The 12,538-nt window shown below is 42.8% G+C and overlaps 1 protein-coding gene across 5 annotated transcripts in view; it reads left to right on the top strand.

Annotated features, from left to right (window-relative positions):
• The window catches only part of ephb6 (eph receptor B6), a 184,171-nt gene extending 172,775 nt beyond the window's left edge, over positions 1–11,396 (top strand). For 2 of the 5 annotated variants that reach the window (XM_084335855.1, XM_084335854.1), the window contains exons 15-19: positions 1–18; positions 5,390–5,539; positions 6,106–6,290; positions 8,854–9,012; positions 9,330–11,396. The exon at positions 1–18 is cut by the window's left edge and continues 201 nt beyond it. In XM_084335855.1, coding sequence (XP_084191981.1) covers positions 1–18; positions 5,390–5,539; positions 6,106–6,290; positions 8,854–9,012; positions 9,330–9,435 — 618 coding nt within the window. In that variant the 3' untranslated portion in view covers positions 9,436–11,396. The remainder of the gene's footprint in view (positions 19–5,389; positions 5,540–6,105; positions 6,291–8,853; positions 9,013–9,329) is intronic. The other 3 variants (XR_014620763.1, XR_014620764.1, XM_084335856.1) reach the window with 3 other exon arrangements.
• The last annotated feature ends 1,142 nt before the right edge of the window (positions 11,397–12,538 follow it).

Below are 12,538 nucleotides of genomic sequence, written 5' to 3'. Positions count from 1 at the left end.
ACATACACCGCCTCGCTGGTGAGAATAGCCTCCTGGGAAATGTAGTTTCTTTGTACTGTGTTCTTTTACCTTTTTAGGTATAGGGAAGGTTTCATAAGGGAATAGCAGCCAACTGAGTTGAATTGAAGTGAATAAAAATCAATGGAGTTGAACACTGAGTTTTCGCACCACAGTCGATGGGTAACACCTCAAATTCATTGGGAATGGTGTGCTCTTATGTTGGTCTAGGTGCACGGCGTGGGAATTATTCGACTGTTTCAAGGGCAGTTTTGCCCCATAGAAATGTATGACGGCAAATGTGGCAGCTTATTTTCAAACTTTTTTAGCACATTTTCTAACTCTTAGCATTTTCACAAAAACTAGGATTTTATTTTATTTTTTTACTTCAAAACCTTCACCTGTTTAGTGTCTAAAGTCTACTCACTCGCAATTTTTTTTAAAGCAATGTCATGTTTCATTCTTTTTATGTGATTTCTAGAGCGTGTCTGGGCAGGTGCATCTAATCAACCTAGGGCACAAGGGGGTCACATGCACATAATAAAAAAAAACGTCTTAAAGGGACAGAGACATTTTCAATGATAATACACTCAACTGGTTTTAAAACTGGTTCTATACATATACCCACATGTAAAACGTTCCCCCTTTCATAACCTGTTAACTGCTTGTTCTAGAGACTAATGGGAGGAATTATTGGACTCAGAATAGAGAGTAGTTTTTCATTTGTGTAGGTTAGCCCCGCCAACTGTACTTTAGCCACGCTCCCTTTCATAACTCATTAACTGCTTGTCCTAGAGCAGGGGTGTCAAACTCATTTTCACAGAGGGCCACATCAGCATTATGCCCTCAAAGGGCCAAAGACCGTATAAATGTTAATGTAATGTAAAATATTGCATATGCATTTGCATAGATGTAAAAATATATGTTAGCTTATGTTATTTTAACAAATAATTTTTGTTTATCAGAACCCCATATTACTCCATTAATCAACGATCAAACCATTCAAGTAAATAACAAAGAAGAAGATCATCAAATACAAGCTATGACATTAAGTTTGTTCAAAACCTTTTTGTCACAGTCAAGAGGGGCAGAACTAACAACTGTGAGCTGCAAAGAGCACGTGGGACAGATGTTACAAAAACAAATGGCTGCACACAACCTTGCAGAGGCCATACATCCAACTAATGGAAGATAGTTTGATTAACTTTAATTAACAGATTGCAGAATGGGTACAGTACAGTACAGCTCAATACACACAATTGTTAAGGGGATGCAGACCAGAGAAAGACTTTCGTCTTGTTTACATCAGGGTCCACCATTTTCAATTCGTAATGAAATTGCTATTATGTGTCTGCATGAACACACAACTGTAACTGTACTCAAAAATAACAAAATAAGGGTTGTCTCAGTTCACAACTATATTGGTCAAGTTTTGGGTGGGACTTGTTTGCGTCCCTACAGCTTCTTATTCAATTGAGCGAGATGCTCGGTTATGTCACACAGCCAGTTTGCATCTGACAGTTCAGACAATATTTCTTCAACCCTTTGTTACCTATTCCGCCTGGATCTTTTTTGTATTTTGGGCTGTAAAATTGTCAAAGAATGTCTGAGGAGTAAGTGCTTTTGGCTTTTTTCCTTTGTTACTTCATCAATACCTCAGATGTTCAACATACATGTATGTGTAAGAATGTTTAATAACTAAGGCTGTCAAAGTTAAAGCTTTATTAACGCATTAACCCACAATTATTTTAACGCCGCTATTTTTTAACCCAAGATTAATGTAATTTTTTATTTTTTTTTAATTATTTTTTTTAATTTAAATTTTTTATCAGAGCTCTTGGGGGGCCACATCAAATGACGTGGCGGGCCACATTTGGCCCGCGGGCCATGAGTTTGACACCTATGTCCTATAGAGACTTGTGGGATGCATCATTGGAGTAAATGCTACTATGAGAACACCTGCACAATGGAGGGTTGCAGCTTATCACGAGTTCCGTGCTTGTTTTTTTTTTTTTAATCCAAAGCACCTTATAGACCAGCAATGTCAGGTCAGGTGCTTTGCACTGGCACAGCGTTAAAACAGTGAGAAAAGGTCTGGCTCCATGACTAGTTTCAATCGTTTTTTCAAATCGTGTGCTCTCCTGATTTGTTATTCCGATGCTGGTCTCATATGTTCTGCTTCATCTCCTCTCTCCTCGTTCTGTGTTCTGATACGTTCTGCTTCATCTTCTCTCCTCGTTCTCTGTTCTCATATGTTCTGCTTCATCTCCTCTCTCCTCGTTCTGTGTTCTGATATGTTCTGCTTCATCTCCTCCCCTCGTTCTCTGTTCTCACACGTTCTGCTTCATCTCCTCTCCTCGTTCTCTGTTCTCACACGTTCTGCTTCATCTCCTCTCTCCTCGTTCTCTGTTCTCACACGTTCTGCTTCATCTCCTCTCTCCTCGTTCTGTGTTCTGATACGTTCTGCTTCATCTCCTCTCCTCGTTCTCTGTTCTCATATGTTCTGCTTCATCTCCTCTCCTCGTTCTCTGTTCTCACACGTTCTGCTTCATCTCCTCCCCTCGTTCTCTGTTCTCACACGTTCTGCTTCATCTCCTCTCCTCGTTCTCTGTTCTCACACGTTCTGCTTCATCTCCTCTCCTCGTTCTCTGTTCTCACACGTTCTGCTTCATCTCCTCTCCTCGTTCTATGTTCTCACACGTTCTGCTTCATCTCCTCTCCTCGTTCTCTGTTCTCACACGTTCTGCTTCATCTCCTCTCCTCGTTCTATGTTCTCACACGTTCTGCTTCATCTCCTCTCCTCGTTCTCTGTTCTCACACGTTCTGCTTCATCTCCTCTCCTCGTTCTCTGTTCTCACACGTTCTGCTTCATCTCCTCTCCTCGTTCTCTGTTCTCACACGTTCTGCTTCATCTCCTCTCCTCGTTCTATGTTCTCACACGTTCTGCTTCATCTCCTCTCTCCTCGTTCTCTGTTCTCACACGTTCTGCTTCATCTCCTCTCTCCTCGTTCTGTGTTCTGATACGTTCTGCTTCATCTCCTCCCCTCGTTCTCTGTTCTCACACGTTCTGCTTCATCTCCTCTCCCCTTGTTCTGTGTTCTCACACGTTCTGCTTCATCTCCTCTCCTCGTTCTCTGTTCTCACACGTTCTGCTTCATCTCCTCTCCTCGTTCTCTGTTCTCATATGTTCTGCTTCATCTCCTCTCCTCGTTCTCTGTTCTCACACGTTCTGCTTCATCTCCTCTCCTCGTTCTATGTTCTCACACGTTCTGCTTCATCTCCTCTCCTCGTTCTCTGTTCTCACACGTTCTGCTTCATCTCCTCTCCTCGTTCTCTGTTCTCACACGTTCTGCTTCATCTCCTCCCCTCGTTCTCTGTTCTCACACGTTCTGCTTCATCTCCTCTCCTCGTTCTCTGTTCTCACACGTTCTGCTTCATCTCCTCTCCTCGTTCTCTGTTCTCACACGTTCTGCTTCATCTCCTCTCCTCGTTCTCTGTTCTCACACGTTCTGCTTCATCTCCTCTCCCCTTGTTCTCTGTTCTCACACGTTCTGCTTCATCTCCTCTCCTCGTTCTCTGTTCTCACACGTTCTGCTTCATCTCCTCTCCTCGTTCTCTGTTCTCACACGTTCTGCTTCATCTCCTCTCCTCGTTCTCTGTTCTCACACGTTCTGCTTCATCTCCTCTCCTCGTTCTGTGTTCTCACACGTTCTGCTTCATCTCCTCTCCCCTTGTTCTCTGTTCTCACACGTTCTGCTTCATCTCCTCTCCTCGTTCTCTGTTCTCACACGTTCTGCTTCATCTCCTCTCTCCTCGTTCTCTGTTCTCACACGTTCTGCTTCATCTCCTCTCTCCTCGTTCTCTGTTCTCATATGTTCTGCTTCATCTCCTCTCCTCGTTCTCTGTTCTCACACGTTCTGCTTCATCTCCTCCCCTCGTTCTCTGTTCTCACACGTTCTGCTTCATCTCCTCTCCCCTTGTTCTGTGTTCTCACACGTTCTGCTTCATCTCCTCTCCTCGTTCTCTGTTCTCACACGTTCTGCTTCATCTCCTCTCCTCGTTCTCTGTTCTCACACGTTCTGCTTCATCTCCTCTCCCCTTGTTCTGTGTTCTCACACGTTCTGCTTCATCTCCTCTCCTCGTTCTCTGTTCTCACACGTTCTGCTTCATCTCCTCTCCTCGTTCTCTGTTCTCACACGTTCTGCTTCATCTCCTCTCCCCTTGTTCTGTGTTCTCACACGTTCTGCTTCATCTCCTCTCCTCGTTCTCTGTTCTCACACGTTCTGCTTCATCTCCTCTCCCCTTGTTCTGTGTTCTCACACGTTCTGCTTCATCTCCTCTCCTCGTTCTCTGTTCTCACACGTTCTGCTTCATCTCCTCTCTCCTCGTTCTCTGTTCTCACACGTTCTGCTTCATCTCCTCTCCTCGTTCTCTGTTCTCACACGTTCTGCTTCATCTCCTCTCCTCGTTCTCTGTTCTCACACGTTCTGCTTCATCTCCTCTCCTCGTTCTCTGTTCTCACACGTTCTGCTTCATCTCCTCTCCCCTTGTTCTGTGTTCTCACACGTTCTGCTTCATCTCCTCTCTCCTCGTTCTATGTTCTCACACGTTCTGCTTCATCTCCTCTCTCCTCGTTCTCTGTTCTCACACGTTCTGCTTCATCTCCTCTCTCCTCGTTCTCTGTTCTCACACGTTCTGCTTCATCTCCTCTCTCCTCGTTCTGTGTTCTCACACGTTCTGCTTCATCTCCTCTCTCCTCGTTCTCTGTTCTCACACGTTCTGCTTCATCTCCTCTCTCCTCGTTCTCTGTTCTCACACGTTCTGCTTCATCTCCTCTCCCCTTGTTCTCTGTTCTCACACGTTCTGCTTCATCTCCTCTCCCCTTGTTCTGTGTTCTCACACGTTCTGCTTCATCTCCTCTCCTCGTTCTCTGTTCTCACACGTTCTACTTCATCTCCTCTCCTCGTTCTATGTTCTCACACGTTCTGCTTCATCTCCTCTCCTCGTTCTCTGTTCTCACACGTTCTGCTTCATCTCCTCTCCTCGTTCTATGTTCTCACACGTTCTGCTTCATCTCCTCTCCTCGTTCTCTGTTCTCACACGTTCTGCTTCATCTCCTCTCCTCGTTCTCTGTTCTCATATGTTCTGCTTCATCTCCTCTCCTCGTTCTCTGTTCTCATATGTTCTGCTTCATCTCCTCTCCTCGTTCTCTGTTCTCACACGTTCTGCTTCATCTCCTCTCCTCGTTCTCTGTTCTCACACGTTCTGCTTCATCTCCTCTCCCCTCGTTCTCTGTTCTCACACGTTCTGCTTCATCTCCTCTCCTCGTTCTCTGTTCTCACACGTTCTGCTTCATCTCCTCTCCCCTGGTTCTCTGCTCTCCGTCCACCAGGGCAGTAAGATCCCCGTGAGGTGGAGCGCCCCGGAGGCCTTCCAGCATCGCAAGTTCAGCTCCGCCAGCGACGCGTGGAGCTTTGGTGTGCTGATGTGGGAAGTGATGTCATATGGAGAACGACCGTACTGGGACATGAGCAACCAGGAAGTAAGTCGTTCGTTAAGGACGGGAATGAAGACGGGAACAGGCGTGTTTAATTGATGCGATGAGAGGGTGTCAAGCCTGCATGGCATACAGCTGAGCCCAGTAGATAATGACCCCTGATGTGCTCTGATGAGCCCTCTGTGACTTAAAACAATGGATAGGGCACTTTATCAACTCACACATTCCATTAAGCACGTCAATCTATCTCTCTCTCTCTCTCTCTCTCTCTCTCTCTCTCTCTCTCTCTCTCTCTCTCTCTCTCTCTCTCTCTCTCTCTCTCTCTCTCTCTCTCTCTCTCTCGTTCTCCGTTTTCTCTCTATCTCTCTCGTGTTCTTTCTCTTTCTCGTTCTCTCTATCTCTCTCTATCTCTCTCGTGTTCTTTCTCTTTCTCTCTATCTCTCTCTATCTCTCTCGTGTTCTTTCTCTCTCATGTTCTTTCTCTCTCTCTCGCTCTCTCTCTCTCTCGCTCTCTCTCTTGTTCTCTCTCTCTCTCTCTCTCTCTCTCTCTCTCTCTCTCTCTCTCTCTCTCTCTCTCTCTCTCTCTCTCTCTCTCTCTCTCTCTCCTCCAGGTAATGAAAGCCGTAGCAGACCAGTACCGCCTCCCGGCCCCCCATAACTGCCCCCCAGCGCTCCACTCTCTGATGCTGCAGTGCTGGCAGGCAGAACGGGGAGACCGACCAGGGTTCGACTCCCTCCTCTCCTCCCTGGATAGGCTCATCAGACACCCCGCCTCCCTCAAGGCAGAGCAAACACGGTGAGACCAGCGATGGGACAGTCACCACTTTTACAGTTTTTCACGATTGCTAAAACACATTTCATGAAACTGCCCTCCCTTTTCACAAAACTCTAAACACAAAACACTTTTCTCAAGCTATATACACAAAACCTAACATTCTCTTTTCAAAACCAACCTATCACACCAAAACAGTTGCTCATACTGTATGCTCAAAAGCAAACTTTGACACCAAAATCCCTCTCAAGGCCTGCAAACATTTAAACAGTACTAAGCATCATTACACACAACAACAAATAATTGAAAACACAATGAGTGTGAGAATGTTCTTTTTACAGTTTCACAACTGCCAGGACACATTTTTAGAAACCTTCTTATCTGTTCTCAAAATATATGTATTGGGCATTTATAGATTTGTGTGTTTCATAGGAATAGTATGTAAATTAAGAAAATTAAGAAAATACAGTTACAGTAAGCACTATAAAAATGAGTTCACCTGTCTTCAACCAAAATTGAAGGAGAGTGAAGTACACAGAGAATGTGCAAATATACAATACACTGGCCACAAGACCAATGATGCAGACTGATGAAAATATATATTTTTCTCTCTCCATATACCCAAATCAGTCAACATGGAGAATCACAACAAAACAGGTCCCAGTTTCACATAAATTCTCTGGCCAGCAGCTAGGCAAACAGATAATGTCTAGTATTTTCTGTACTCTATTTAAATTTCTTAAAATGTTCTGTGATTGTAACCACTGTAATTGTAACCTGTACTGGATATAGTATGTTTGTCTGATATTTGCTGAGCTTACAGTGATATGCACACTACTGTAGTAAGCATGCAAACTGGTACATGTTTTGTTGTGATTCTCCATGTTGACATGTTGATTGATTTTGGTAGGGGCCTATATGGAGAGAATTATATTTGCATCAGTCTGTGTAGTGTTTGGTGAATGTATTGTATATTGGCACATTATCTGTGTACTTGTTTGTTTGTTTAACCTTTATTTACCCAGGGTAGGTTCGCTGAGCACAGATGCTCTTTTTCAGCTACGCCCTGCTTCACATTCACACAGTTCCATTCATACCTGGCAGCTGCCCAGTACAACCACAGTCTGACGCCATTGGCCCTTGCTCAAGGGCACTTCAGCGGCAGATTTTTCCTGCCGGTCCCAGGGATCGAACCGGCGACCTTCCGGTCACAAACCCGCTTCTCTAACCATTAGGCCACCGCTGCCCCCACTTCACTTACAGTACTCTAATCACTGAGAAGTATAATTGCTAAAAGTGTTTTAGGTTAAGCACAGAAAGTGTGTAACTGGTTCAAACAGAATTACAGTAAGTCATATGAAACATGTGTTTTGTGTTTAGAGTTTTGTGAAAAGGGAGGGCAGTTTCGTGAAATGTGTTTTAGCAATTGTGAAAAACGGTAAAATGTTTTTTTTTATTGTATAGTTTTTACAAGTGTGTTTCATTTAGCAAAGGATACGAGATGTTCTGCTTATTGCGTGTGTGGTTGTACTAATTATGTGTAGTGTTTTTAAACATCGGGCCCTGTTTTCGACCACAACTAAATGCAAAAATGTGTAAACACTACAGAGGATCCATTACAAACAACAATACATGTAAAAATTCTAAACACAATGTAATGTTTTTCTTTACAGTAATTACATAACTCCACTATCCTTATCAATATGTCACAGTTTTTTTTTACGCTATTTGAAATTCAGTGACAGTATACATACTGCATTTGGAAACATGACCTATACATGTACGATATAGGCCTACTATACAGTATTGCATCTTGTACACATCCTTCTTGCCCCCCACCCCCAAAGAAGAAAAGAAAAATCCTTTGGAACCTTCAGCAAACTGTGCACTCTGCCTATATAGGTGTGGTCACATCATTCACAACAAGTGTCTTACATGTTGAGTCGTTGTGTTTAATCAATGACAAGATGTGTTCATTGTGTTCAACTTTTACTGACTGTGGCTATCATTTTGCATCGCATGAGCTTCAATGTGCACAGTTGATCAGAGATTTTTGCAATATGTGTTTTAGCAAAGACAAAAATGTGTTTAGACTTGTGAGAAAAGGGGTTTGAGTTTTGTGTGATTGTGTCTACACAGGTGAAATGTGTTTATGGTTTTGCCAAATGGGGGCTAGTTTTATTGAATGTGTTTAGGGAACTGGTCATTTGGTTTAGGGTATTGTGTTTTGTATTTTAGCAATCGTGAAAAACTGTACTATAAATCTCGGTAGAAAACAGTAATGGTTATTGCATTAAAAGAATGTATGACGTGGTGGTCACACATGACTCATGAGAGAGAGAAAGACACACAAACGATGTTTTAATTTTTATTTATTCTTATTTATGGCCGTGTGTTTTTGTTTTTGAACTATTTTAAGCTTATTTTAACAGAGCTAATACCATAAACCGGCATAATGCATAGGTGAGACTTTGCTGTCACAGATATCAGATGTGGATTGTAACACTATATCTATAGAATGTGATAGAATGTGATCCCCTTATAGTTTCTGACGTTATGTATTGTCATTTTCCTCCCGATTTTACAGAAGCTGCTCCCAGCCACTTCTGAGCCCCACCCCCACAGACTTGTCGTCAGTGGCGACGGTCAGCGATTGGCTAACGGCACTCAGGATGGACAGATATAAGGAGGAGTTTGAGCAGGCACACTTGGACTCGTTAGATAGAGTCAGCAGGCTCACCATGGAGTGAGTACCCTACTGCAGTTACCAGCCTCAAGGATTAGTTTAGTCATTGTAATGTCTGTTTTTAGGAATTGATTTTCTTTACATTTGTGTAAATTCGGAATTTATTTCTTCACATAAACAACCATGAAAGGTCAAAGTCCAGGGTCAGCCAATGTTCGCTCAAGTGGTACAGACACACATATCACTGGACTATTGGGAAGCTATTCTAAACACATGCCTCTCTCTCTCTCCCTCTCTCTCTCTCTCTCTCTCTCTCTCTCTCTCTCTCTCTCTCTCTCTCTCTCTCTCTCTCTCTCTCTCTCTCTCTCTCTCCCCAGGGATGTGCAGAGCTTGGGGGTGAATCTCCTGGGTCACCAGAGAAAGATTGTCAGTGCAGCGCAACAACTCAGAACCCATCTGACTCAGGGTCAGGTGGAGGTGTGAGATCCACCAACAACTCAGAACCCATCTGACTCAGGGTCAGGTGGAGGTGTGAGATCCACCAACAACTCAGAACCCATCTTCTGACTCAGGGCCCCAGGTGGAGGTGTGAGATCCACCAACAACTCAGAACCCATCTGACTCACGGCCAGGTGGAGGTGTGAGATCCACCAACAACTCAGAACCCATCTGACTCAGGGCCACAGGTGGAGGTGTGAGATCCACCAACAACTCAGAACCCTTCTGACTCAGGGCCCAGGTGGAGGTGTGAGATCCACCAACAACTCAGAACCCATCTTCTGACTCAGGGCGCCAGGTGGAGGTGTGAGATCCACCAACAACTCAGAACCCATCTTCTGACTCAGGGCCCAGGTGGAGGTGTGAGATCCACCAACAACTCAGAACCCATCTGACTCAGGGCCACAGGTGGAGGTGTGAGATCCACCAACAACACATGGACAGTAACACAGCATTCAACAGTTCTCACCTTTCTCTGGCGTCCGGTTTCAGCTAAACTAATTTCAAACGAGCACAAGTCCTTGCCTAAAGAAAGTAAAATAATAATTATTATTATTATTCTAATTAATTTTGAATGGGAACATTTGTAAAGTAGAGTAGCATCGAGTGCCTGTTCTTGGTAAACCCAACACCGGAACAGGAAAAGGGTGGAAAAAAAGAGGCTGACCAATCACCTGAGAGGATGGAAGGAAGTCAAAGAGAGATGCACTATGGGAACTGCAGGCGCTGCAGGTTAAAGTGAGGCCTGCAGGGAGAGGACAGTTGCTGAGGAGGAGGAAAACGTCTGATATATTTGACTATATTTCACTTCATCACTGTTGGTCGCCTTCTTCTTCTTCTTCTTCTCTCTCACTCACTCGTCTCAAATCCTACCTCTCTCCTTCTCCTCTCTCTCACTCTTCCTCCCACTCTTCTCACCCCCCCCCCCCCCCCCCACACACACACACACACACTTTCAAGTATCACCCTCATTGAGTAGAATAAACCATTGAAAATGTATTTTTAACCAGAAATACAGGGAGGAATTCCCTCACAAGGAATTGCGTGGAGACAATCAAAGACTTTTTACTGATGTCAAATTATGAACATTGTTGGATTATTTGTAAAGCTATACATCACTTCCTCTGTACTGAAATAGGCAAATGGTGAAAACTGTGAACTATTGCCTACAGTTAGCCTGGTCACATGTAGAGGGTTAAACCATTAGACTTTAAAAGAGAGGGGGGCTGTATTCAGTGTCCCGGCACGGTAGTACTGTAGCATAGAGAGCACCAGTCCCAAATCAGATGTACAAAGCTATTAGCATTAGGTATAATATATCAAGTATGTATCAATGAAAGCATAAAGTAAGCAAAGACTAAAAAATACCATAGTTTGTCTACAGTAAACGTAAACACAGGCTGTGACTCTCACTCATTTGGTGCTTACAGGGCATTTCAGCTACAGAATACTCCACCATGGGTTTATGCTATAGCTCTTTGCTGTATAGCTCTACAATGACTTTACAAGTGCACAGCTCCACCTAGAGGAGGGGACCCTGAACAGCACCCCTCTCTGTATATTTCACACTTCATCTATTTTTTTTATTTGACTGCTATAGAATAAAGTCACTGAGTCATTGGAACATTGTGAATGTGTGAAATGGGTTAACTGCATGATAGCTGATCTGATTTACCACAGAAGGAAGGAGATGTTATGCTTTGTGAGTATTCTGTGTTGGTTTGTAAAAATGTGTGTATGCTGTATATGATGCTGTGTGAGAATGAATATTTGCTGTAAATGAAGCTGTGTGTGTGTGTGTATGCGCGCGCGTGTGTGTGTGTGTGTGCATGTGTTTGTGTGTATTTTGAGTGTCAGTGTGTGAAGCTACACACATGATTTGTTGTTTATTTGTATGAGTGTTCACCACTATTCCACAATTGTGCAAATTTGTAAAATAAAGAATATGATTTTATTTAAATGATTTTATTTCATCTTCCTCTTGTGTATTTAAAAGTGAATAGAGCATGATTCATTTTCTCATTTGCATGTGGCCAATGATTAGTGCATGTGAGAGACAAACAACTTGCTCCAAATGCTAGAAACAAAATAACCAAACCTCTTATCTGTGATGTCATCAAGATGTACAGCAGCCCTGTGGCCACTTGACTGACAAAGAAAGACAGATTGGTTTTGGGGCTTACTTTTTATACACACACATTATTATTATTATTATTATTATTATTATTATTATTATTATTATTATTATTATTATTATTATTATTATTATTATTATTATTATTATTATTGTAGTTCTATACAACACTGAAAGAAGTCCCAATAGCACCATGAATATCATTCTAGCACAGGCACCTCTTCCATGTAACAATTGTTTTAGTTTAGAGCAGTACATTAGTGGGATATCATAGCTATTCAGGTACTTGAAAGAAAATCTGCAATCTAATATATTATATGGCTAGAGAAAATGATAGTGATATCACTAATATGAACTAAACTGTTCTTGTTGTACTTATAGGATTAACATGTTCCCTTTTTAACCCTCTGAGACCTGCAACGTCTTTCAGAGGTTGTAATGGGCTTAATTTTAAAGCATACTGGTATCATATGAAACTACTAGACAACCTATGGTGTCCATTGGTACCATGTTATTCTAGCTTGTCAGGTAGGGGGCTAAATAATGCTCCAAAGTTAGGCAAACATGTGGGAGAAAAACTGCCATGGTCATTTTCAAAGGGGTCCCTTGGCCTCTCACCTCAAGATAAATGCATGCAGTACACATTCACCTCTGCATACTGGGGTCCCAAAACAGTATTGGAATTGCATTAATTTGGTGTGACTGTAAACCTGAGACTCTGGAGGATACAATGAGCCCAACTGTATTCATGTGTGATGATGTTAGTCCCCTTGGTAGCCACTTTATTGTAGTGAGACCATTATTATTAGGGATGTCCGATATTATCGGCCTACCGATATTATCGGTTGATATCGGCATTAAAATGTGATATTGGAAAATATCGGTATCGGTTTTCAAAAAATAAATAAATAAATAAATTACATTTCTATAACCTTTATTTACCCAGGCAAGCAA

This window comes from Notolepis coatsorum, assembly GCF_963971535.1.
Source record: "Notolepis coatsorum genome assembly, chromosome: 19".
Lineage (NCBI taxonomy): Eukaryota > Metazoa > Chordata > Actinopteri > Aulopiformes > Paralepididae > Notolepis > Notolepis coatsorum.
The sequence above is the reverse complement of the archived record's forward strand: the minus strand, read 5'-3'. Positions and strand labels throughout refer to the sequence as shown.